Source organism: Acanthochromis polyacanthus, chromosome 6, assembly GCF_021347895.1.
Source record: "Acanthochromis polyacanthus isolate Apoly-LR-REF ecotype Palm Island chromosome 6, KAUST_Apoly_ChrSc, whole genome shotgun sequence".
Classification (NCBI taxonomy): domain Eukaryota; kingdom Metazoa; phylum Chordata; class Actinopteri; family Pomacentridae; genus Acanthochromis; species Acanthochromis polyacanthus.
Window position 1 is genome coordinate 24,521,074 of NC_067118.1, and position 25,953 is coordinate 24,547,026.

At 40.1% G+C, this 25,953-nt stretch overlaps 2 protein-coding genes across 10 annotated transcripts; both read right to left on the reverse strand.

Moving 5' to 3' along the window:
* Positions 1-196: 196 nt before the first annotated feature.
* Positions 197-9,332, reverse strand: znf217 (zinc finger protein 217). Its single transcript, XM_022189803.2, is given in 6 exon segments — positions 197-1,903; positions 2,019-3,398; positions 3,522-3,629; positions 3,798-4,355; positions 4,358-5,125; positions 9,128-9,332. Coding segments are annotated over 5 exon segments (2,892 nt in total). The 5' UTR covers positions 5,091-5,125; positions 9,128-9,332; the 3' UTR covers positions 197-1,790.
* A 5,693-nt stretch (positions 9,333-15,025) lies between these two features.
* bcas1 (brain enriched myelin associated protein 1) lies at positions 15,026-24,437 on the reverse strand. Of its 9 annotated transcripts, none has more exons than XM_051949849.1 (10): positions 24,102-24,436; positions 23,019-23,078; positions 22,647-22,682; positions 22,142-22,357; positions 21,947-22,015; positions 18,719-18,760; positions 17,302-17,421; positions 17,108-17,188; positions 16,558-16,776; positions 15,026-16,083 (listed from the first exon to the last, which is right to left on the reverse strand). In XM_051949849.1, exons 1-10 carry the CDS (start codon positions 24,120-24,122, stop codon positions 16,003-16,005), a joined length of 945 nt encoding a protein of 314 aa, XP_051805809.1. In that variant the 5' UTR covers positions 24,123-24,436; the 3' UTR covers positions 15,026-16,002. The 9 variants fall into 9 exon arrangements, with proteins under 9 accessions (XP_051805809.1, XP_022045485.1, XP_022045489.1 ...); XM_022189793.2 differs by having other exon boundaries at positions 17,302-17,424; XM_022189797.2 differs by lacking the exon at positions 17,108-17,188 and having other exon boundaries at positions 17,302-17,424; positions 24,102-24,437.
* Between the last annotated feature and the right edge of the window lie 1,516 nt (positions 24,438-25,953).

The window sequence follows — 25,953 nt, forward strand, 5'->3', positions numbered from 1 at the left end:
AGGCCAATTATTTTACACCACAGCCAACTACAAGCATGTGTGACCTCTGCCTGCCACACTGTACTTCCCACTTAAAAACAGGTTTATCAGGTCATATAGTACCAATTAGTGCTTCCCAAAATGCAGCTTGATCTGTTTTCTACGTATTTTCTATGAGCAAAAGACTGTGAATGGTAAAAAAAAAAGACACAGGAGAGTTTGTTGTCTGTTTTTATTGTTGAAATGTGTCAAACAAATTTCAAAATAATATTTTAATTTTACATAAGGACACATGTAATGTGAATCCCCCACAAAAACAAATAACTTAACCTAGGCCTTTCAAATTGGCAAAACACTAAGTTACACAATAGACTATATCACATATAATGAGTTAACCTGAGACTCTTGTTCACAGTGTACAGTTAACTGAACAATTAATCAGCATAGATGCTTTTGTAAATTTTTTTTAACCAAAAACTGCACAGTCATGACATCCAAAAAAGGCCACTTGACGACCAGCCGACACCGACTGCTGCCACTTTAAACAAAATAACACTTTCAAGACTCTGCATAGTTAAAGCAAACTCCTGAACAGTGACTAAATGTGCAGCAATAAAATAATACAGCATGACCGTTTCACACACCGACAACTGCGTGAAATCTGGTACATTTTACAGCCGATAGATATGAGGCCTCACTAAAGCAGATGATAGCCATTTGCCAGTTGAAAAGGACAAATAACAAAACTGTGCTTAAAAGTGGGACTGTAAATAACAAGCATATGAAATAAATCCACAACCAAAACTGTGTTACACTTAATCAGTAGTTCTGTCATGGGATGAGCTTGTGTTTTATGTGTTTGACAAATGCGGCGACATTCCAGCACATGTCACTATGCACCTACACGAGTACGACTCCAAACATCTGCGTCTACTGGATGGACAACTGGGTGTACAGGCTCAGCTGACGTGATAGCTGCAGCAGCTTTACAAAAATAAGTGTCGAGAGCACAACATGAGGTAGAACACTTCAACACACACAGAAGGAATTGTTACTGTGGCCTGTTTGTAAACTACTGGGCCGAAGCCATCAAGTTATTTGACAGAAACTCCCCACCCGCCAGTGTTTTGGAAAAGAAAGAAGAAGAAAAAAAATGATACAGAGTAGTACGTAATTACTGCCTGGACATCACCGGTAAGTGAACAGAGCAGCACTTTCACCCACATATTTTTCTTAGGTTTTAGCTTAACACATTTTTATGTACTGAAAACTTACAGATATATTTGTGTTATCCCACATATAAACTGTACGGTCACTGGCATAGATTTCTGAACATTAGTGTGGGTTAAACACAGACTAAGCAACGAGTGGAAAGAAACATCACAGTGCACACCAGTGGAATTAGATTTCCAAGAGAGATGATCTGTCCTCTTTTCCTTTCACGAAAAAAGAACATAAATGTACACTGAAATCCTGAGCCCTGAAATGTCGATACAACGCAAATGTTCCTCTATTGAAACAATATTAAATTAGGGGAGCGCTGACACACTGAGCACAAACCATCTCTCTTGTTAATTCTGTACATTAAACATTTTCTCAAGAAGTTCTCCAAAATAAGGTAGCAGCACAGTTTAAATCCAGAAACACAGGGAAAGGCTTCTTACATTTTCAGATACGACTTGATTAATACATATCAAGAGCAAGGTAAAATGAGTTTTCAAAAATTCTAGTGAGAGTTTGAAAATGAAAAAAGGAAACCTTGCTGTGGGTATTTCAAAATATGTGATCCTTTTACCTTGGTGCTTTTAACGTTAGGTACTTTTGTCAGTGGTGCCGTAGCGCTGATTAGGGAACGAGCGTGAGGGGTCTCTCCTCTGCAGGGTGGGTAGACTGGGTAAGTGTTGGTACAGCACAATTCTGCCCCCTGAGAAAAAATCTTTACCATTAACTCTACACATTTCTAGAATATGCAAATATAGAATACTCTGATGTGAGAAAATGACCAAATAATTAGCTGAAGCAGCTACCCTAATACATACCTGCTCTGGGGTTGGCCAGTCCTCCGTGACTGGGGTTTGCTCGTGTGCTGTGATAGAAAGATGCCAAGTCGCTAGGCGTGTAGGAGTGCAGCAGGTTCATCATGCTCCAGTCTGTGTCCAAACCGCCAATAGATGTAGGGGTGTTCTTTACAGGACCCAAAGCCTCTGAAGCTGTGGATGGACCCGGCCCCTGTGGTGTGGTTTTCACACTTCTCCCTGTATGAAGCACTTTGTTCGGTCCATTCCCCGATGCTCCTCGAAAATCAGCCTTCTCACCAGCCTCAGCCTCCCTCCTTGCAGGAACAGAGTACTTTAATCTCTTGCCGGATGGTTCACCAAAATCCATCTGGGGGAGGCTCCCAAATCGGCTGGACAGGCAAAGCCTGGCAGCATCTGAGTGCCAAATGGCACCGCTCCTTGCTGGGTAACTCCTCTCACCGATCCCCACTCTGTCCAGAGGGCCGGTTCTGTCAATGATGTACTTGTTCCCTGCGTTGGTTTTTCTCATGAGCTCTGTATACCCGGGGGATTCCTGACTGGGACGTGAATCAGTGTTGTGTCTGTAACGCAGGGTCTCCTGGACTAGGTCACGTGGGGCTGCGTGGCTGGGAGTCTGCTTGGGGCCATGAGGAGGGTTAACAGGTGTAGTTTCTTGTGGTTTTGCTGGTGGTGGTGGAGGTGGTGACTTGGTACGACGAGGGTGGCGCCTGTCAGTCATCATAAGCGGGGTGACATCCTTCCCGTCGAGCGCAGGCGGGCAGCCTGTGTAACGTTTTTGTTTTACATTGCCTCCAAATCCACGCTGATTGGTACTGTCTGATTTGTCTTTATGAGACAGCTTTTTGTGCATTATCAGAACCTCTGGGTACATGGTTTTATATGCACAAAATGAACAGGCAATTGGAATTAATGCATTTCTGGGTTCTGCACAGGCAGGGATGGAGAGAGACACTTTTAAAGACAGATTTAATGGGGCCTCAGAGTTCTCTTCCTGCATCTCCTCCCTTTCCTTCTTCAGGTTAACAGGTACAGGGCGCTTTATGAGCACATCATCAGTCGGGAAGTAAGCAGACTTAGCGATTAATTTCTCACTGTCAGCGTTACCTTGGACACCTGGCTTGCCAAGCTTACCATCTACATTATCAAATCTGTCCTCTGGTGTTCCATTGGTGTACAATTTGGCTTTAGGAACCCAGAGTTTGGATCTGCTTGGGGTAGGATTTTCATGTTTTCTATCATTAGGGGAGGGCACTAAAGGCACATGTCGGCTGGAGATCTCCACACAAGGTTTGTCCTTGTGACGCCGATCCAGGTGATACTTCAGTGAAGTCTTCTGGGCAGCAGCGTAGTCGCAGTAAGCACACTTGAACGGTTTCTCACCTGAAAGACACAGTAACAAATTAATTAAAACATACAAGTAAGGGTTATAGATCTACTGTACTGGGAGATAATATTTACAGTTTCCTGTCCAGTAATCATTGACAACAAATGTGTGGAATATACCTGTGTGAGTCCTCAAATGGACTGTGAGGTAATAGCTTGATCTGAATGATTTGCCACAGTAGCTGCATCCTTTTGATCTGACCTTTGATCGATCAAAACCATCTTCACCTGTGAGAACAGATACAGAAATACATAGAGGATAGAAATAAAACAGAAGAAACTCACAAAAGACAAGTGTTATCAGAACTCATCAGCAGAGGGAGCACTTGGGGTTCATTGTGAAATTCTTACATCACAACTGAGAAAGTACGTGTATGTACAGATACCCACACATACCTGATCCCAGGTTTTCCTCAAAGCCCTCCTCACAGCCCTCCTCTGCATGCTCCAGTGAGCCTGCTGTGGACAGTTTTCCATCAGCACTAGAAGTGGGACTTTCCTCACCGCCTCTCTCGCGCTTGTGGACCCTGGAGTGGAGAACTAACTGGTGGTACGTCCTGAAGGTTCTCTGACATTCCTCACAGGTGGTTGGCCTCTCTTTGTATTTATCTTTTTGAATTAGAGACCTTCGCTGTGGGTTCGGGCTTTCTGCAGCAGACTGCTGCTGAGACCGGAGCTCTCTCCCAAGCACCTCTTTCACAGTTCTGTCACCCTCAGACCAAATATTAATTTCCTCCTTGACAGATCCACAGTCTTCATTGTCTGTGTTAACATCCTGGCCGAGATCTTTAGTATTGTTAGGCCCAACAGCTACCTTGCCCTTTGTAGCAAGTTGCCAGGCCTGATACGTGGTGAAGGGATCTAGCTGTGGAATCCATTTTGATGATCTCACATCTTGCAGACTGTTTCCCGGAGAGCAAGGCAAAAGGTTAAGGCCATGAAGAAACGCTTCCTTTTAGTGAGGGATTCAGTAGTGCCATCCAACTTCTTGTCTTTTTCAGGCTCCACCTCTCGATTATGAATTTTACTATGTTCAACCAAACTGTCATGGTCCGGGTAGAAAAACCCACAAACCATGCACATGTTGTAAACGGTGACCACAGGCTCTGAAGCAGCTTCCTGGACGATGCCGTTGACTGTGACTGGGGCATCCTGCTCCTGCTGGGCCTTGCTTTTTGCTCCCGGTTTTACATGCATCTTCATGTGGTTCTTGAGGAACCACGGCTCTCTAAAGCGCCGTCCGCAAACATTGCAACAGTAAGTAAAGTAGTCCTTGTGCTTCCTCATGTGGGCCTCCAACTCGCTGGCATCTTGTGAGATCTGTCCACACACAATGCAGCTATGAACCTCCTCTTTTTCGGTCGGGAGGCTGCTCGGTTTCGATCGGGGCCTCTCTCCTGGGATCCTGAACTCTGCTTCAACCCGCAGCACAGTCGGTTCAAAGAACGTGGCGGGGTGCTGCGTTAACACGTGGGGCCCTAGTTCATCCTGATGAGTGAAAGTGTGATCGCAGAACATACAAGACAGCGGCGCATTTCCTCCAGATTGTGAAACAGCCTTCTCTGAGTAGGTGGTGTGCGGTGTCATGCTAGAGCCGGGCCCTGGGATGCTTGCATTGTTACTAATAAGAATATCTTGGGCGAGTCCATCTGGGCTGTCCACAAATGGCAGCAACGAGTGAGTCGGCATGTTCCTCTGATGTTGCTGTCCAGATGATTAGGAACCTGGATTGAAAAGGGGAGAGTGTTTTAGGCTTTGACCGATATCAAAACAAGATCAAGCAGCAAGCACACCTAACAAAAGATAAAATCAGTTTAAAATACACCACGGAGAGAATTGTGTTCTCTTTATAGCGAAACAGGAAATGTATCTTTTTAAGCAATCAACTACACAGACAAGTCATTTCCTCTGTGCGGCCCACTGACAAAACCTTAAAGAATGTTTTTTCTGCTCAGGCATTTTTTTTGTATTTCTTAGGATGTATACCTTAGCATACAGTAGATATAAGCTACACTTGAAAGGACTCAAGTACAGACTTTGGTACACTGAAATCAGACTTAATACGATCAATATTAATCCGCAGTATGGGTTCAAGCAGTCAAAAGACAAGAAAATCATTTAATAATCCAAATGAAAGCAGGGTAATCTGCAGCAAAGGGGGTGGTGCATAAATGTAGGGACATTCTGCAGATTTGATAGCTTCTTTTGTAAACTACTTTGCTTTGGACAATAAGTAACTGATATTTGCCACTACTGACTGCAGCTAGAGAGGAGCAATATTCAAATACCAACACACGTAGCCTTTAATATCATGTTTTTTGTGGCTGTTAATTTCCCAATCATACCCAAAAATTAGTCTTCAAATGCCATCTATGGGCTGTTTTCTTTTTAAACAACAGTCACACATCTTAATAATCCAAAATGCTTCATCTAAGTAGTTAGCCTATCCAATAATCCTTGTTGGCTTACAGATTGCACATTTATACACTACGCTCCTGCTGCGTAATCTCTTGTTTGGCTAACACTGAGGCAACCTCCCTGTGGTTTTGTCTCAGCAATACTTTCACCGTGTACAATGAACTCATATCATGTTTAGATCATGCTTATAGTTTGAATGCCAACAGACTGGAGCGACTGGATCTGCGAGTTTAAAGGCCTTAGGCTTACGCAAATGAAGTTAGTGACAAAAACATACCATATGATTGTTTATTGTAACATTTAAATTAGAGCTACAATTAGTTGAGAACTGACACTTTGATAATCGATTAACTGGTTTGTGTAGCTTAAGGAAATAAAGTCGAGATATACAAATTCCAGCTTCTGAAATTTCACTATTTTCTGTTTTTTTTTTTTCCACCTCTCTGAAAGTGCGCTGAATACTTTTGAGTTGTGGACAAAAGAAGGCATTGGAGGACAACGTCTTGGGCTTTTGGAAATATAAATCAACATTTTGACTGTTGGCTACGGGACAAAACTGATGATTTATAGGGACTGCATCTCCATGTTTTTAAAAAGGCATTTTGAAGCCTTTCTCATTTGTAAGGACTGGCAAAGGAATCCGAATATGTTATTTTTTTTGGCTCTGAATGACATTCAGATCTGGTTTGACACTCCTCATATGGAGCTTTGTGGTTTTGATTTAAGTGGTCAGCCTACCTGTGTGTCAACAAGCTCAGGGTCTTGTAAAGTTAAGAGAAACAACGAACACCAAACTGGAATGAATGTTCAGACTTCTCTTCTAGATTACTTGCAGAAAATGTGAGCCATGAGTTTTTCTTTGTTTCAGACAGCAAAAACTGTTGTAGCACGATGCGTTTGAGTTAATTACACACATTTCAATGTCAGTGCTGAGACAATATATTGTAACGTCATAATTTCATAGAGCAAATAACTAATTAAAATTTCAACAATAAACAAATAAATCAGCAAAGGAAATAAGTGTTGTGTTGTTTAAGTGTAGCCTAAAACTTTAATGTACATTAAAAGTTCAATATATAATATACATTGGCTACAGAAAGGATGAGGACCAAAAAAAATAAAAAAGTGCCGCCACATGACTGATTTGTTTGACCATTTTAAACAGCGTTACAAAGCTCTGTATGACGAGCGCAAAGTTAGACGTGGAGACAAAACAAAGGCCATTTCAGCACTGTTAGATGCCTTAGTCATTGTTACACCATACGAGAAAGGTCCAAAATTTCTAAAAGTTTTCTGGGTCAAAACTAATTCTGAAGTTTTTTGTTTTCTTTCCGTTCAGGTGCACTTCATTACAAAGCTCCCTTAAGTATTCTAGAATGATTCATTCTTACTAAATAGAGTTGCATGGGTGTATTTTTATAATGCAATGTATATCACAGAAAAATAAAATACCGCAATGTATTTTTTTCCATATTGTGAGGGCCGACAAACAACTTTAATCAAGGATATTCTGGAAAATCAAGAACACAATCCTATTTTAAATGTACCTTAAAATAAGAATTGAGCCAACAATATATAAAAGTGTTAAAACTGGACCGATAGAGGTAATGAGAGAGGAAGTCCTGACTCTAGTTTCCAGTAAATGAAACCTATTCTTGTCAATGATAAGCTATATATGTATACTACGGATGCTCCATTTTACCATTTATCGTTAGCTATGATGTGTTGGACTGGCAGCATTTAATCCAGGTGAGCACAATCAGCTCTTTATACCGCTGACGACATTAGCCAGTTTGTTATTCAAGTGAACACAGCTATTTTGGATGCCTTTATCAGTGTTACACCATATGAGAAAGATTTGCAACTCAAAAATAGTTTCCAAAAGCAAAAAATCATTTTGAAGTTTTTTGTTAATTGCGCTCTTCTCTTTTTTTTCTGTGCAGATGCACTCCAATTATTCTAACGTGGTTCTTTCCAAACAGAGTTGTTAAGGTCATCTAGTGAAAATCCCTGTATTCTTTTAATCGCACATATATCACAGGAATTTTAAAACAGTAAAAGGTTAAAAAAAATGACTTGTAATGATATTTGACAGTGAACATAACCAAGGTTAAATGCATCCTAAAACACTAATCTACCTCATGTCATCAATATATAGTGTGATAATGGAGCTGATGATACAATGAGGCCTGTTCTCTTCAATTATATACAATATATTTGCATCTGTAACATAACTACTGACTCCCTATTTCACTATTTATGATTATGTGTGATTATTTCACCTGGTAGCAGTGAATCCAGGTGAGCACAGGAAGCTGTACATCTTGGTATTATAGAAATCACAGCTCTTTGGATGCCTTAGCGAAACTCAATTAAGTTTTCAGAAGTAAAATCTAATTTATTAGTGGTTAAGGTGAAGTTGTTGAGTTGCTCAGTGAAAATTCCTGTATTTTTTGTCACATGTATAGCACAGGAAGATAAAGAAGTATGTATAAGTTGAAAAAAGTGGGAGTTTTTTGGCCTTCAAACAACTTGTATTACCATTTGACAAGAAACATAACCTATTTTAAAAGCATCCTAAATCATAATTCTACCATGTTATCTATATGTAGTGTGACAACTGGACAATGGAGCTGATGAGGCCTGTTCTTCTCAAGGATACACTGTATATTTGTATTAGTAACATAACTACTGGCTCCCCATTTCGTTCACTACATGCAATTCTGTGTGATTATTGAAGCTGCTAGCAGTGAATCCAGGTGAGCACAGGAAGCTGTTCGTACCGTTAATGACCTGTGTGACTCCTTACAGTCCATGCATGCTTTGTGAGGCAGCATTAACGTTAGCCACCTTGTTATACAAGTTCCCTATTAACGTGAGGGGATGCTCTGAATGACCAGCTAACTCCTAATTATTCAACACAGTGGCTATTACATTTCTATATGTGCATCATAAGCCGAACACGAGGAATTCACTTCTTATTTTCAAGTCGGTCAGATCAATATCACTCACGTAAACGTTGTTTTTACGTTAAAAATTACACAAAACCGGAGTCAAATCAATTGCAAACTCGACGATAACGTTTTTTCTCACGACCACGAATGGCTAAATACCTTTACGCCGCAGCTTTGTATTGTTTAACGGCAGTTTTTTTAAAAGTGAAGTAACACAACAATACGCTAACGTCTCCGAGTGAGTGTCGGCCCCAGTCTGCTCCGAGTCGAAGTCACTTTTAACGACATTAATGTTAGCAAACTGCCCCTCTGTTGTCTCGAGCAAACTGTAGAAACTCACCAAACAATACCTACCAAGTCAAGAGTTTCCGTCCTGATAGTGTCAGGACTGAGCTGGCTGAGCTCGGCGTGTGTGAGAGCTGCTTCTGGGCTCCACACTAACGCGTCTGCGGCGGACAGCGGCTCACCTTATTCAATTGTTTGAATCATATTTGTTCTACTTCAGTTTCACTGTGCAGCTGTTGAGTCCTCAGGCGCGCTCCCACCCACCACGACTCTCCCGAGGGGAAGATGGAGCGCGTTCACGACGCCCCCCCAAAAACCCAGAGGGCGGTCACGTGGTCACACATCCTCAACTAATCAACAGCAATGAAACGTAAAGTGGATTATTGTCAGTGATAGTTACGCTTTTGTGTCTCCCGAGGAGCTGTCTGCGTGCTTAGACAGGCTCGGCAGCTGGATCACTATCATGCGGGATCGATTTGTATTTTTAAAAAACACCAGGTTACAGTTCTATTTATATACAGTGGATCAGTCTATTATTAAGTTTTTTCTGCTGTGTTTACTGCACTGGTCGGTGTATAAAGCTGACACACAGGGAGTGAGACCACAGGGGCTGCAGAACAAAACCGTTGGATGAGCAATGTGCTGCATTGAACTCACCTTAAAAAAGTGTTGCCCTTCTACTTCCACGTTCTCACGTCATGCATCAGCTACCATGTGGAGATGGGGGAGGGGAGCCTCAAACTTTTCACAGTTACATGAGGTTTTTTGCAGAAGCAGGTTGTTGAGTCATGAGAAATTTCAGGTTCTTCCTATTTCACCACGCCAAACATGGCAAAAAATAGCCAATTCAATGTGCAGCCATCTAAATATACACATTACAATAGAGCGTATATGGAGGTGTCCGTAAATGTTTGATGTTAAAGAAAGATGGGATTCTCCTTAAAGCCTGTTATTATAGGAGACACATAATCAAATCTATGAAATCAAATAAAAAATAAAATGAATGATTACATTTATGTCACTATTTGGTAGTATAATAGCCAATGAGATGAATGTTTGTCAGATAATTCACCTACAGTCGCAGCCACAGGCTTGCGAAACAGCCCCTCCTCCACCCTCCAAATCATCCAAAGACACACTGATGGTAACTTAAAGCTATGCATTATACAATCAATGAAGATATTCATTCTCTCTCCAGAGTACACTCACTGTGAGACACATACTCCCTCCCCCAGTTTCTGCAAGAAGAAAAAAAACTTTATCAGTAACCACTCCCAGCTAAGGAACAGTGAACAAAGACTGGGAGATTCCATTTGCCAAATCTCACATTAGGACAGGGTTGTGGCCTTAAACTCTCTACTGTTTCACCTATATATTAAAAGTTGCTTTCTGTTCTTTGTTGTTACCAAACAGGTTGGACCAATAGTAAAAGCACAAGTAGATCTGCTGGTTCAGTAAGCAGACTTATAACTAATGTGATTATTTAACACAGAAGAAGATACCAGTGTCATATGAACTGATTAGACATAGGTGGTTTTATATTCCCAAAGCAATTTAATCTTTTTTATATAATGAGATCTTGTTGTCAGCTCTTAGGCCAGAGTTTAAAACCGAAAACATCCCTCTCTGTCACCTACATGGGCTGCCCTACATTCATGTTTTTCTCCCCCCTGCAGCACTTATGATTCAGTTATAAGTATTTTTTTGCTTCACCCTGAGATCCTGTTACACAAACAAGTCTAGTATGTTAATCAAAGGCACCACATGTGACACATCGAGGCCCCCCTGCTCATTTCCTATTGTTCTGTGACCACAAAGGCCCTGTGAAAGGCTATCAATCTGGAGCAGTAGTATGATCCCTCAAGATGATGAAATTGCCAAGAGATGCTGTAGGCAATCATAGGAAAAAAATCTCTTTTATCTGGAGGTGGTGGAAGTTTGTGTTTAACCTTACAAATGCATCTCTAGCTGCATGGAAATGGAATCGTTGATTTATTGCGGCTATTTAATTAGCAGTCTTCCTCTGTGGTGGTAATGACAGCAACAAGTGGGCAAACATTGTTTACTTTCAACTGATTTAATTAACTTTGTGCTATTGTTTGACTTTATGCAAATGTAGTTTCTCTCCTAAAATCCCGCAAAGTCGTCGTCTCAGATTGTTTCTTTACAAAAATACTTTGTTGCATTGGGCATTGTGCGAAAGCAGTTAATTCTGCTTCAACATACAGCAGTATCTTTGAAGAACTGAATGCTTGAATGAATTATTCTGTGTCGAGCAGACAGACAGCCTGATAAGAAGTGGATCAACGAATGGGGAAAGGCTGCAGTGGCTTGTTTTTGTCTTGACGTGTCAGGAGCAGCTGACTGCATTGTTCTCCTCCAGATTCACAACCCGGTTTCTTTCATAATCCTGGTGTCGCTTCTGAAAGACACTGATCATATATAATCTCCTTTCTCACCTCGAGCCCAGCAATGTTTATTCAGGGCTACCAGCTGTTGTGTTGTTGATCATCACACACATTTTATTGTCGCTGAAAGCGTCCCATAATGCAAACAATCTAAGTTGGTTTGGGAAATATTTCCCGTCTTTCCTGGGGCGAAATTAGGTAAAAGAGTCTCTTTGTTCCACAGCCAGTGTCCTGCTGTCTGTATGACCTCTGTTGACACTCAGACTTTTCTTTGTTTCACTGTGACCTCTCAGTGATACATAGAAAGTCACACATAGAAAACAGGAGATTCAAAGGACACAAAGTAAGAAACTCATTTGTTGCTCATTAACTGGCAAATACAAAGTGATCTAGAGACTCATAAATAAAAGAGGAAACAATTCAGCTGTTAAGATATAATATTCCTGGTGCTAAACATTTGTTTCAAAATTGCCAGATCTTGAATTAATCCTCCAATATTATTTGTCTGATATGTTTTTCTCATAATGAAAATTGGGATAAACAAATGAATAAGGATGACTGTCACCTTTATCCCCTGGCAGACATGAAGTGCGGGTGCAGGGATATAAATACCTTTTCTTTGAAATTGGAATTTTATAACTGCCATACCTAAATTTAGACAGATTAAGTCTGAACGCAGTGTAGGCCTCAGGTCCAGTCCTGAAGATCTTTTACTTCATCTGAGATTCATTTAAAATTCAAGTTTCTTTGAGTTTTTTTCCATAGGTTTGTCTGAGTCACTCATTTACTGCAACAAGTTAAACACATCATACACAGACATTATGTCTTCTTTTATTGGCAATGCTCCTAAACTGTTCAGTTTTTTACAATAGGGACAAAATCGTATCTCGGGAAATTGTGACAGATGTTGCTTTTGCAATATGATTGGCCAAAATGTCCTTTAGAGGAAATGGTCATTTTGGCATTTCTTTTCAACTGGAAAAATATTTTAGAAATATATTTTTTTTACTAAATAAGCATGTTCCTTTTCATCTGGAGGATATAATTTGCAGGACGGAGCTTCTCTGTAGCACCAAAATGCTTAATTTATAATGCTATGTTGTGACTCATTTTACCTTTATCAAAAAAAGTGCTGCTCCTGTGATTTGGATGCACTTGACCATATTGCAGTTTCAAAATATTATGATTAGTTATTCAGCCATAATTGTTTTGTTTTTCTATTCACTTGTGTCTACGTTTGACAAAAATGGAAATAGAAACATTTAAGCTCAACATATTGCCAAAATATTTAATTTACTATGGTTTTTGTTACGCTAAAAGATTTTTTTTAATTCACAGCTCACCTCATTAGTTGAAGTTTAGTCATATCACTGATTAGAACACAGTTTCAATATGTTTGAATAGCATCAAAACAGCTGTAGTCATTTAAAGGATTATATTATATTATGCCTATCTATCTATCTATCTATCTATCTATCTATCTATCTATCTATCTATCTATCTATCTATCTATCTATCTATCTATCTATCTATCTATCTATCTATCTATCTATCTATCTATCTATCTATCTATCTATCTATCTATCTATCTATCTACATACAGCTTTTGTTCCTCCAGCAGGATGCAACATTCCCCGAAGAGTGTAACAATCACCCCTAAAAATCACCAGTGAGCATCTGCATTAGAATTGCTCCCTGACACACAAACACAGCGGCTGTACCTGCAGGCCCTGCTGTTTCAACCTTGGTTACAATGAATGAGACTGTCTTTTAAGGTGTAGGTCACCAATTTTAGTGAATTATCAGAATCTCTGATTTCTATCTTCTCCTTGGATGCTGGAACGATTTCATCCCCATGTTTCCCCACAAAACGGACCTGTTACTCGTGAGCACTGCCGTGATGCACATTAGTGCTGACAGCAGGCCTCCTGTCAGGCCTCCCTGTCCACTGCTCCCTTGTTTCACCCCCTCTGAGCTGAGGGCTTCCACACAGTCACATGCATTGTCCTAGGATGAACTGCAGCAGCACGGTGACAGAGCAGATCTGGTGCAGTGTGTACAGTCTTTGCATTGTTATATCAATACTTATAACTATTTCTATTTAAGTAGTCTTTCTATAAATCTCTTGCAAATGGGCCTCCCTCCTGAAATGTGATTACCTCCATAACTGCACAGGAAAGCCCTCCCCTTTTTAAAAGCTCTCAATCTGACACACTGCATGTAGGGACATGTAGCTACTACTGTCATCTGCACAGTTCTTTGCCAAGACGCCTAAATGCATAAAAGGATGAGTGCATTAAACAAACACTGGGAAACTGGTGGCCAGTTTTTTTAAATTTTAAAATAATTTGTGTAAGTGCATTTTGTTCATACAATATCCCAATTATTTTTTTATTAGAGGACAGACATGTCAAAAGTTTTGCTTTCTCTTCTTCTGTCTCATTAAAACTCAGTCAAAACTTCTATCTGCTCCTTTCATCAGCACTATGCTTTGTTTGGTAATGAAAACGAGGTCTTCACACATAAGCGTCACTGTTGGCAAAAAACGTCACACTGCATCTTAATTGAAACCATCCTCAGGGGAAAGGAGAGACAATGGAACACACGTCTTTAACTGCGCAAGCACTTCCTCACTTTTTCTCCTTCAGTGCCATGGCAATTACTTTGATGCACAATTTAAAATCATCACACCTATTATAGACAGTAATACAAGAAGAGTGTGTCTCATTGATAACAAAGGAGCAGTGTGAGTTATGCCTCGAGGGGCTGCGACTCATCACTTAATGGTGGGTGAATGGTAGGTCTAAGGCATTTCTATCTAAAACACATCCTTCCAAAGACTGCAGACTATGCTATCAATCACAGAAATTACATCATAAACGCAGGAGAAGATTTGAGGTCCTCCTTTACCCGAAATATCCAATTCCTCAGATCTTGTTCTACATCTTTTATCTCTAAGGTGTGTCTCACAGACTCTAAAAATGTGAATAAATATTCAGTAGTGATCCTCGTCCGTTCGTCTGTCTGTCACCGCTACAAATGATGGCCTGCACCGGGGTCCGGTTTCTTCTTTCCAGCGTCTGCCACAAAACTGTCACTTGTCTGTCAGCAACACAGATACATACTATAGATAAGTAAGGCTGAACAATTTGTACCTCCCACTACACCCAACATTACAAAGCGTGACTCACGTACCACGCCTTACTAGCTACTTTTCTGCATTAACTTGTGTGCGTGAAAATGATTGGGATGTCAGTGGTAAAGCAATGTCATGTTTAATATGTTGCCAAGCTTGCTGAGTCATTTTTTTTTGTGGCAACACCCTGTTGTTGGTGATAAAGTTTCTCAATACTATTCAGGGCTTTTCCTGCATAGAGGATTTTTTAGTACCCCTAATAAGGTTGTTGACTGATGTTGTATTTACTCAAGCAAAATATATGTTTGTACTTATCAAACAATCACAAATAGCAGGAAAATACAACACAAACTCACTGTCGTAACTGGATCATTCCTCCAGACCCCTCCCGTTAAAATTTCCACCGATGAACAAAACAGAACAGTTGGTGAACATGTTTATTGTCATCGGGATATGACAAAGTTACACATCTTTGTATACATAGAGGCAAACAAAAGCATCATATTAATTGCGCATACGCCAAACACAAATGACTGACACCGTAAGACCTCGGTTAAATGACATGAGACAAAGTGCTGAACTCAAATTGAAAGCGACTGTGATTTATGACAGCTGCAAAACGGACCACAAGGACACATTTGCACAGCGACACCATTTTGCCACCTCAGATGCTTTTGTGAGTATTTACAATCAGTTCCCCACAGAACAGTAAAGATTGTGATTTCCCGTTCGGCCCAACGCATAACTGTTATGTCTGTGCTTTAGTCTACATATAGCTGACACAGAGTTAGAAGAGTCCAATCTGCTACATGGTTCCTTATATCAGCTCCGTTAAGAGTTGTACATGTATGTTTAGGTCCTCTTTTCAGTATCATTTCATGTTAAACTGTGCATTACCAGCACTGCATGAATTTCCTTGTGTGAACTCTAAAAATAGAACCTATAAGAAACTGTGTTTTTAAGTTTTCCAGACAATTAAATTGCCTAAAGCACAGTACAGTACACTGCATAAGCTCAGCGTGTTACATTGCAAAACAGAGAGAAGTCACATTAACTGTTTGTAGAAAATGTTTCACACACACATTGTTGTACTTGTCAAGACATTTATATGACCAAAAATATATATATCTCAACAACCTCGCCGTCACATGTGACCATTTAACATCTCCACTAGTTCAAATACCTACTTGCTCCTCCCTCTCACAGCTGTTCACTTTCTTTTGTCCTTCCAGTAACCTTTCTTTTCATATTTTAATTTCTAAACAGTAACAAAAAAAGAATGCAGTTAAAGTAACTCAATGAGATTGAAGGGGTGATGAGAGAGAGAGAGAGAGAGAGAGAGAGAGATAAAGATTGAGTGAAAGTGAGGGAGTCTGTACAGGGAAAGGTTGGTTGTGGTTTCATTTGGCTTTCTCAGCTGCTGGAGCAACAGTCACTGGCTCTGTCTGGACACCGGCGTCCGTAGAATGGCGTTTCTGACCCTGCAGTGTAAAGGGAATAAATGTTAAATGATTGTCTTTAGATATGTTTTTGGTGTTTTGTCCGAGTCTTCTTCAAGGTGTAATTATTTTCCTAGTTGTGGCGAACAACATCTAACTTTGGGAAAGCACTGCTTAATTTTTTTTCACTTGTATCATTTCCTTAAACAGCCTTGCCTTTAATAGGTGACACTGAGGGCAAAGTGAAGTTTAACAGATGCACCGTAAATGTGCTAATACCAAACTATGGATTAAAATTTGAGATGTGTAGTATTAAGTTTTGATGTGCTTGGTTCTATAGGACCTTTGGATACTTAACAAGTAGCTGCTGCCATCTAGTGGAGGCAGCACAAAAATAGTGGAATACCTCGGGCCATAAGACACTTTAATGTCTGTAACTGAATTAGAAGTATGTTGTACATTTTCTCAAAGTGCCACTTATCCCAAAGTTGCAGTCAATGCGCGGAGAAACCGTACCAGATTTTTGAAGAACAGCTGGATGGAGTTCCTCTTCTCCAGTCTTTTGGGCACATTGGCTGCATCATCTCCAGCTTGAGAGGCCACTGAAGCTGGCTTGTTATCTACAACAGCCTCTGATGACTTGGCTGCTGCTTTGGGTTCCTCCTTGGCCTTGACTGCTTGAGTCGCCTCTGCTGCTGCAGGTGGAGTCGGAGTCGCCGTCTTGGGCTCAGCAGCCTAAAAGTATGAAAAAAATTCAATTATTTCAGTTCGAGATCTTTTAATGTCTGGTCTTTTTCACTCATTAAGTGCAGATTGACTTTGCAGCGACTGAAGTGACATTAAAATGTACATCTGCTGTTAGGACACAGTTCGTCTTAGTGCAACATTATGAGGGATGATCTCATACACTCTGATGGGTTGTTATACTTTTCAGATATAACAGCAAATGGAGAAAAACCGTTCTGCCAAAGACACGGAAATTAGAGCATGTTAACTCCAGATGTAATCGATGAAATTACTCTGGTTAATAGCTCATCTATTCACGAGTTAATTTTGCTGTATTTACCAGTCCAGTAGTTTTCCTCAGGAGTCGAACTCCACTTGTGGAGGCTGTCTGGACTTTTGTGGTCATGTGATCTAACAGTACCTCAAATTCACATTAATCTGTTACTCGCTGTTAAATAACTTCATCACAATTCATACCCACAGATTTTCAGAGGCTGTACGAACTTATAAAAGCTTACGTGAATAGATCCTTACTTTGGGCTTGAAAAAGGAAAAGAAAGGCGATTTTGAAGCTTTTTTCTTTTCTTCCTGAACGGGGGGCGGCGGTTCGGGCTTTGCTGCTGCTTCCAAAGTGCCAGATTTTGAGGGATCCACCTTCTTTTATCAAAACAGCAAAAGACGAAAACAAAAGCCATGAGATATTTACGAATCAAAAGCATGGTCATCAGTGAAGCTGACAGACTGAGAGCAGGAGCTGCCACCTGTGACACGGAAGAGGAGGTAAATGGGGGAAAATATCCAGGATCAGGGTCAAAAGGAGAATGAGTTTAGGGTAAGAACTGGTCCCTGTAAGAAGAAAGAACCCCACACCATCATGCACAAAATCAAGAAATATTATTATTATTATTATTATCCTTCTTTAAGGAAATAGACACATTTTTTTGAAATAGTCCCATGATATTTGCTTTGTTGTTGAAAGTCAGATAAGAAAATTGATGTCACTTTTTATCTGTCCATCATGATGCTACAGCTTAGAGACAATTAGCTTAGCTTAGCATAATAACTAATAGCAGATGAAAGTAACTAACCTAGCTTTTGCTATAATTCATTTGTGTAAATCCAAAATCAAAGTGTAAAAACTTAAACTTGTGGAAGATATAGTGCGATAAATAGTACGTTTTTGAAGTGCTACTAGGGGTCCCTCTCAGAAAGAGCAAGGCTAGCTGTTTCGCCTTACTTCTTGTCTTGATTCTGAGCTACTTTAGCCATCTCCTGCCTGTGGCCTCACACTTAATTAACAGATATGATAGTGGTATCAATCTTGTGATCTAATTCTTAGAAAAGAAGTTTTAAAAAAAAGCATATTCCCAAAATGCAGAACTCCACTAATTTACCTCAGCTTCTACCACCGGCTGTGGCAAACCATCCACCATCTGCAGGAATGGAAAAGTTATTTGTTTTGCTGTTAGTTCAAATGCTGTATAATATGCAATAAATCTTACACTTATTTTTGGCATGGTTCAAATTGTCCAATATACTCCAGAAGAGTGCAATCCGCTGAAACTGCTACAAGTTCACGAATCAAAAAATTGGAATTTGGCTAATTTTATATGTGTCAGCTGAAATGAATGAAATATTATATGTGGTACAGCATAATATTTGGCACATTTGTAGCAACATAATTTCAGAGGTGCCTGTAGAATGCCAAAAAATGAAAAACTGTTATTTCTGAGGACTTCTTGCTCATTTACCTGCACTTCTAAAACTGGCTGTGCCACCTCGGCTGCCGGCTCCTGAGGCTCAACTTTATTTTCAATCTGAGCAAATGAATTAGAACATGTAATAAAAAATGTTATGCACATGCTGGTGATTTGAGAATCAGAAGACTGTTCCACTCCCTAAAAAAAAAAAAGAACAAAACCCCAACATTGAGAACTTTCTTTTCATTTACCTGCACTTTTACTGCAGGCTCTGGCACCTCCACTGGTTTCCCCTGCAGAGTAAAACTGCTTTTTATTCTGAACAGATTGCAAATTAACAAGAACATGAAAGAACTGTAACTAAATATACAGCTTGTCTGTTATATAACGCAGGCAATATGGCTGGTGATTACTGAAGCAGTAATGTGTCTCTCACAAGGTTTCATGTGAAGTTTGAAACCCTGTGCAGGTATGGTAGATTCACATTCACACCACTGATTTAACATTCCCTGAGTGAAACCAAGAAGATCAAGCAGACTCGTCGGTTTACCTGTGCTTTTACAACTGGCTGTGGAACCTCCTTGATTGTCTGCAGGAAGGGATTTGATTCATGGAGGGATTCTAGCTTTTAGTTAGATCCAAAAAGCATGAAATGTCCTCACAACTTCTAAAACACGATTGTAATTATGAAATTCTTAATACGTTAGCACGGCAATAGATGCTGACAATTATGAACTGGTTAAGGAATAGCTCAAATCCATGAGATGAGTCAGAGGAAAAGATCACCACTGTGATGTCTGTGAGTAAGAATGAAACTAAACCCAGGAAGTAATTAGTTAGCTGAGCATTAAAGTTCACTATTACAGCCATCAGCATGTATGAGGCTCCAGACATGGTCCACACAAGTATGTAGACACAAATTGTAACACGAACAGCATTTCCACGACTACAGTGTGTGAACTGCTGTGCAAGGAAGAAAGGAACAAACAAAATGCAGCAGATGTGATGTGCAGCCCTTGAATCACTCCTGGGGGACATACAGAGATTGCTGTCTGAATGTAGATTTCATAAAGTTCAGTTACACCTTTTAGCCGTAAAGACCCATACCTGCAGACCTGCTGTAATGTTCTTCAAAAAAGTGATCGATTAACCTTTAATGTCATCTCTGTTTATCAAAGTTAGATTTTTTTTTGTGAGAATAATCCCTTTCTGCTTTAAAATGACTTAAAATTCCTTTCTCGAGAATCTGCAAATCTATGAAGTCCCCACATCTCTCTCCACCTACCCTTCTGTTGCTTGCTGCAGCTTGAGCACACCAGCCCACCTCTGACTCTGCTCAAATACTGTAAAGCTACTCTATGCTACACATGGGCAAGTTGTAGTATTGGAGTAGTTCAGCCATATGTGTTTGAACCAGAAATCAATTCTAAACAAGAATAATGATACAGAAAGTCCCACCCTGCAAGTTGACAGGATTGGTTCCGTAAATTTGTTATGTACGAAACTCTGGAGGTCTGAAGACTGTTGTCCAGACACTGCAGTTTCAAGACAGAAATACTCAATCATGGCTGCTTATGTAGCTCAAAATGTATTCCTACCATATAAACACAACATAGGACATTAAAAAAAAAAACTTAATTTTCACCAGAGGGTTCTTTAGGATTTTCTGGCTGACACATGTAATTGATCTCGCGTAACCCAAATCATCTGTGTTCACATTCTTGGACCATGTTTGGGACCTAAAGCTCAGCAATTAAAACACCGTATCTTGATTGTTTAACTCATTTAAAAACTGAAATGGAAAAAAAAGGACAAGTTGTGATAATGTGCTGGAACTTGTTCTTGATGATGAGCCACCAGGTGCATTTTTGGCAAGCCTACATGGCATGATGAATTAGCAGGCGGTTTAAAGGAACAAGATGTAATGTGTTTATCAGGGAGCTGTGGAGGTGCTCGTATTTGTGAATTTGTGAGGCCCAGATTAGCTGCCTTCACTGTTAATGTTAAATCTAAGTTAATAATCTTTTGTTTTGACTTCATCCGTTGTGTTTCCATACATGAGTGTGAAATCAGTCCTCTCATGTAATTCTTAGCAAGCAAGCCTATAACCTTATTTCACAAAATGCCATTTGCAATTTTGATTGCATTATTCACTAATACTTTATCACTCATTAAAAATAAACTAATTATAGACTATAGTAGAAAAACTAGTGCTGATCTGAGATAGCCTCCCAGATAGCAAACTATGGGTGAATCAATGTTGAATCTATGTTGAGACCTAACGTCGAAATTATACAGAAAGCGCAAGGTTGATAAAATGTTGAGTCAACGTTTGCTTTTCAACCATAAATCACACTTTACCCAGACAGCAAAAGATGTTAAATCAATGTTGAATTAGGGTTAAGAAGGTTGACTTGTGGTTACGGTTGAAGACTGATGGTTGGATCAACGTTGATTCAACAACATTTTGTCAACATTGAAGTTTGTGTTTAAAAGATACCATTGAATCTACATTGTATTTTGGTTTAATTAAAATGTTTGACAGGTAAATGTTTAATTAATGTTGAATCTATGTTTGCCAACATGTAATCTATGTAAGCAAACGTTGACTCAACACTTTATCAACCTTGCGCTTTCTGTATAATTTCGACGTTAGGTCTCAACATAGATTCAACATTGATTCACCCATAGTTTGCTATCTGGGCTAGCCGCACTAGACAACCCACGGCAACGAATTTAATTCTCTGTCAGGGTGGGTCTAGTTACCCTCCATAAGGCTCGAGGCTGGATGCTCCTAAAACTGGCCGGACCAATCACCATGAAGTGTAGAGTCAGAAGGCGGGGGTAACTAAGTGACGACAGAGGCGCGACGATTCTGACAGAAACAACCAGCGCACAATAAACAGTTATCTTTCGACTCGGCTTTGGCCACAGCCCTTAAAGATTTGAAGCTAAAATCCAACTTGAAAGATAAACAAAGGACGGCACTGAAGTGTTTCATTGAGAAGAAAGACATATTTGGACTTATGCCGACAGGATATGGCAAATCCTTAATATACCAGTTGGCTCCACTGGTTGGGAAGCTAATGGGACTTAGCCACAATCTGCCGGTGCTCTAGGAATTACGTCAGCCTATTCGTTGCACTGATTGGTTGTATACCTACCCAATTGCTGCAGAGTGATTTGAAAGACAACCTTTTAGCCCGCCTCCCTCCCTGTCGAGCAGTCCTAGACCCTTGTGTCTTCAGAACATGGGTCTAGCGCGGCTTGGCTAGATCTGAGATGTTTTTCCAGCAAAAAATATTCACCGGTCACACTATTTTTGTATGTTTAACCTAAGAGTCATATTTTTCAAGAACAGAACTGCTGCTCCTATTAGGAAAATCACAGGTTTTTGCCACCTCCAGACAAATCAGCTCTTGCTCAGTTAGTAAGAGGATGAGCCTTGGTCAGTTTGAGAGTATGATAATCTACTGTACCACTGCTGCAGTCTTGGCTCCACTCGCTGAAGCACCCTTGCCTCTGGATATGTGGACTCCTAGCAGTACCTCAAATTCACATACAGCATGTTTCACACTATGTTACAATCTGGCACGCTGTGGAACATCCAGTTAACAGGACTCCCTTAAAATAGTGATTGAATCTGCAATCTGCAGTCACAGCTGTTTGGTTACCTTGGGGCGGAAGAATTTGCTCAGAGTATCTTTGGCTGATTTTCCTTTTGAGGACTCAGGTTGCTTCGCAGCAGCTTTTGGTTCTTCTTTTGGCACCGGCTTTACAGGTTTGGCAGTTGGTTCTCCTTTGATTTCCATTTTTGGTGGCTCTGGAGGAGGTGGTGGTGGGATTGACATTCCTTTGGGTGCTGCAGGCGGTTCAGATATTTGTGCAACCTATTCAAGAGAGAGAGAGAGAGAGAGAGAGAGAGAGACGGACTATTAGAAGACTGGGATCGGAAAAACCATATGAAACCTCCACTCTTTAACCTTTAATAGCAAAAATCTTATATTTGATGGCAGTGTACAGGCTATAACATCAGATATGGTTAGCAGTTACATTTTGTTCCAACTTCAACTATTAAAAGTGAATCATTTTGTAAAATAAGCCATGTGCAGGAATTAAATGTATTTCATGTGACTGCCAAAAATGCAAATCAGAACACTTCATGGGCTGTATGCTCACAGTAGTGGTTGCTGCTGGTTGGGTCTCCTTCTGGGACTATTTTGCAACAGAAAAAGGAAGCAGTTAGAAGAGTTAGAGTTAAACCAAAGCAAACAAAGATCAGCAAAAAGCTTGTGTACATGTCCTGTAAACACACTGTAAAAAATCTAATGGTCCTTTATAAGTAAAATGTACTTTTTAAAAGTCAGGAATACTTAGAAACACAAATGGATATAACAGCAACTTGTAAGTACATTTCTTAAACTAGTAGAAGCCTGCATTCAATAATTATTGAATTCACAGCTTTGAAAGTAGAATTATGGTATAAACAAAGTGCCAAAATAAAATGAAGAGCAACATTAGATGTGCAATACTTTAGGAACATCTGGTCACCTGCTCTTTTGTGGCATCAGGCGTAGTGGTTTCCTTTTTGGATGTTTTAGTGGTAGTCACCTGTGCAGCAAAGAAATGAAAATGAACTGTCTTCAATTATTTTTTGAGCAGAAAAAATAGGAAAAACAAAATCCTAATTCCTCAAATGCTGAAAGTGTAAGCATCACGGAGCATTGTGTTATGTTATGTTATGTTATGTTATGTTATGTTATGTTATGTTCGTGCCAGCAAAGCCGCAGTGTAAAAAATTCAGTCAGAGGATATCGTTGATGCAACAGGAACAGAAAAATAATTATTTGGATGAAACAGAAGCCATTCACGAATGCAGACATAGGCCTTTATGGTAAGCTAACTGAGGCCCACAGAGTGCACACTGAGGTCCCTGACAGGGCACATACAGTACATGCGCTGTCATTGTGACAGCCATTGTGCTCCGGAGATGGCGTAGGCCTGCCCTCGCTCTATCTTCACAAATCTCAACTTCCAACAGCACAGGCCTCCCTTGTGAGCTCACACTATGGGATGAACAATAGGCCACCACATTCCCGCATGTTCAAAGACTTGATTAGCATGGGGCTAGGGCAATGGTAACTCTTTAAAACGGCATGAATCCCAAAGACAGCATGATGAAGAGGAAATACAATAGCTGCTTGTTGTAGGTTTTCCATCAGGCGCTGCCATCCAGGCAGATTTTGTCATGGATACCTTTACCGCCTTATAGAGTGACATTCTTTTACATAAATCTACATAGAAAAAAGATGATTTACAAATAACATAGCATCTCTTCACTGATGAATTTATTATTACTGATTGCTACCTTATCAAGCAAATTACTCAACATTTCAGCTTCAGTGAGGCAGTCTGCAGTAATCAGAACACATATTAACTTGATTTTTGTTGGCTGTGCAGCCTTCAGAAATACTTACAGGCACAAGGGTGGATTTGTTTTTCACATATGATTACCGAAATTCCTTAATATATATATATATATATTTTTTACAATCAGCCTAATTTCACTCGACAAGTAATTAAAATATTAAAAGTATAAAAGCGCCACTTAACTTCTGAAGTTGTGCCACTTACCAGGGTTTTGAAGAAGTTCATAACTGGATTCTCTTCTGGGTTACTCTCCTCTTGGCTTTCCACAGGCTCGCTGTTTCCGTTGTCAGTTTCAGGAACTTTCTCTTCCTCTGGACCACAGTCTGGAGTCACACTCTCTGGTACCGTTAATGGTTCAGATTCTTGCTTTAGGTTAGTCGTCTCCTATACACCATCAGAAAGAATTAGCCTTTGAGAGTTATGTTAGAGCAGCGGAGCTGATATGCAAGCAGTGAGTGTCTTAATCGCAGCATTGAGATGGGAGCACAATTCCAACCATGCCTCTGCCTACTCAGGGCATTGTCAACAATCACCCTTTTATTAATGTGTGTGTCCCACCCCTCACTCATTGATATTCAACAATGTGTGAGAGTTATGCCCTGAGAAATGTCAGAAAAGTCAAATACCTTGCTGTGTCCTTAGGGTGAGGGTCTTTAAATTATCAGAGCTGACCAATCCCGATTTTCAGACCATTTTGAGCGAATCTGTTTGCTCAGTTTAATTCATTCTTTGTTTTGATTTGATCTTATATTCTGAGGCCACTTTAAGCACGTATTATTTTCACTACACACCGTATAATGTGGACAACTTATGATCAAAATTATGAATGAAGACGAAGAATTTCAATGCTTTCATTTTATTGGGCAATGTTTGAGTGTGTTACAGTGTGGGCTTTGTTCTGATGCTCATCATTTTACCGTCCAGTTGCATTTGTTATCACACATTATGAATACACATACACTACCAGTCAAACGTTTTTACACACCTTCTCATTCAGTGCATTTTATTTATTTGTATTATTTTCAGCATTGTAGATTGACACCAAAGGTTAACACTTCTGTTTACATCATAATTCCATCTGTATTCTTTTATAGTTTTGATGTCTTCAGTATTAAGTAGAAAATAATTGAATAAAAACCACTGCATGAGAAGGTGTGTCCCATCTTTTGACTGGTACATTTAACACATGATGAGGTAGGTGAAAAGAGATAATCTAAGTCGGGCTATTCTCCCTACGGGGTCACATCAATGCAAACAGTAACACAGTAGCCCAGTGAAGATATCTTTAAACCATCAAGCAAATATGTACGCATTCTTCAGAAGCTGATATACAAGCTGAGTGCAGCCTAAACTAAAGCCTCCACAAATGAACTTGTGACAGAGTTTTCTTCAGCAAATTCTGTTTATTTCACAATTGAGTCATTCTCAGCTTTCAATTCTTCAATAGGGATTTTTTCTACAACGGCATTAAGAACGACCTCAACACACTCTGCTGAAGTGTAAATTTGCGGATCTTCAGTGTTCTCTTCAACTGCTAAAACATCGCCAGAATTTTCAGCTTCATGTGTTATGTCTTCTGTAACATCTTCAGCTGTCTTGTGGATTGCAACTGCTTGGAGCTCCATCTCCTCTTCAGAAACGACATGGCTGGTGTCAGTAGCTTCGAGAGATTCCAAGACTTTATCAGTCATAGATGCGGCATCTGTCTCTTTATCAGCATCTTCTAACGCAGCTTCAGCTTGGATTGAAACACGGGGGCTCAGATTGTTCTGAGTCATCCATCAGTGGCATGTCTGCTTGTTCATTGTATTGTTTTTTTATCTATGTTTTCAGCTACTTCAAGGTTCTCTGAAATGACTATAACCATGTTCTCCAACAGCACAGTGGTTGCATACTCTTCAAAGGTGCTTGAATTTTCTTCCGGTGAGATTATAGGGGTTTGCTCTTGTTTTTGAGGGCTTTCAGCATTCACCAAAGTGTCTTCTGATGCTTCATCTTCTTCCACAGGTTCATCAGAACTGGTGTCCTCTGTGGCTCCTGTTGTGATGTTACCTTC

Coding starts and splice junctions, on each gene's coding strand:
- bcas1 (XM_022189793.2), bottom strand. CDS start 24,122: ATGAACTTCTTCAAAACCCTG. Junction 22,016..22,141: donor GCAAATTCTTCCGCCCCAAG/GTAACCAAACAG, acceptor TGTGAATTTGAG/GTACTGCTAGGAGTCCACAT. Junction 17,425..18,718: donor AGCCTGCAGTAAAAGTGCAG/GTAAATGAAAAG, acceptor TTTTGATAAAAG/AAGGTGGATCCCTCAAAATC.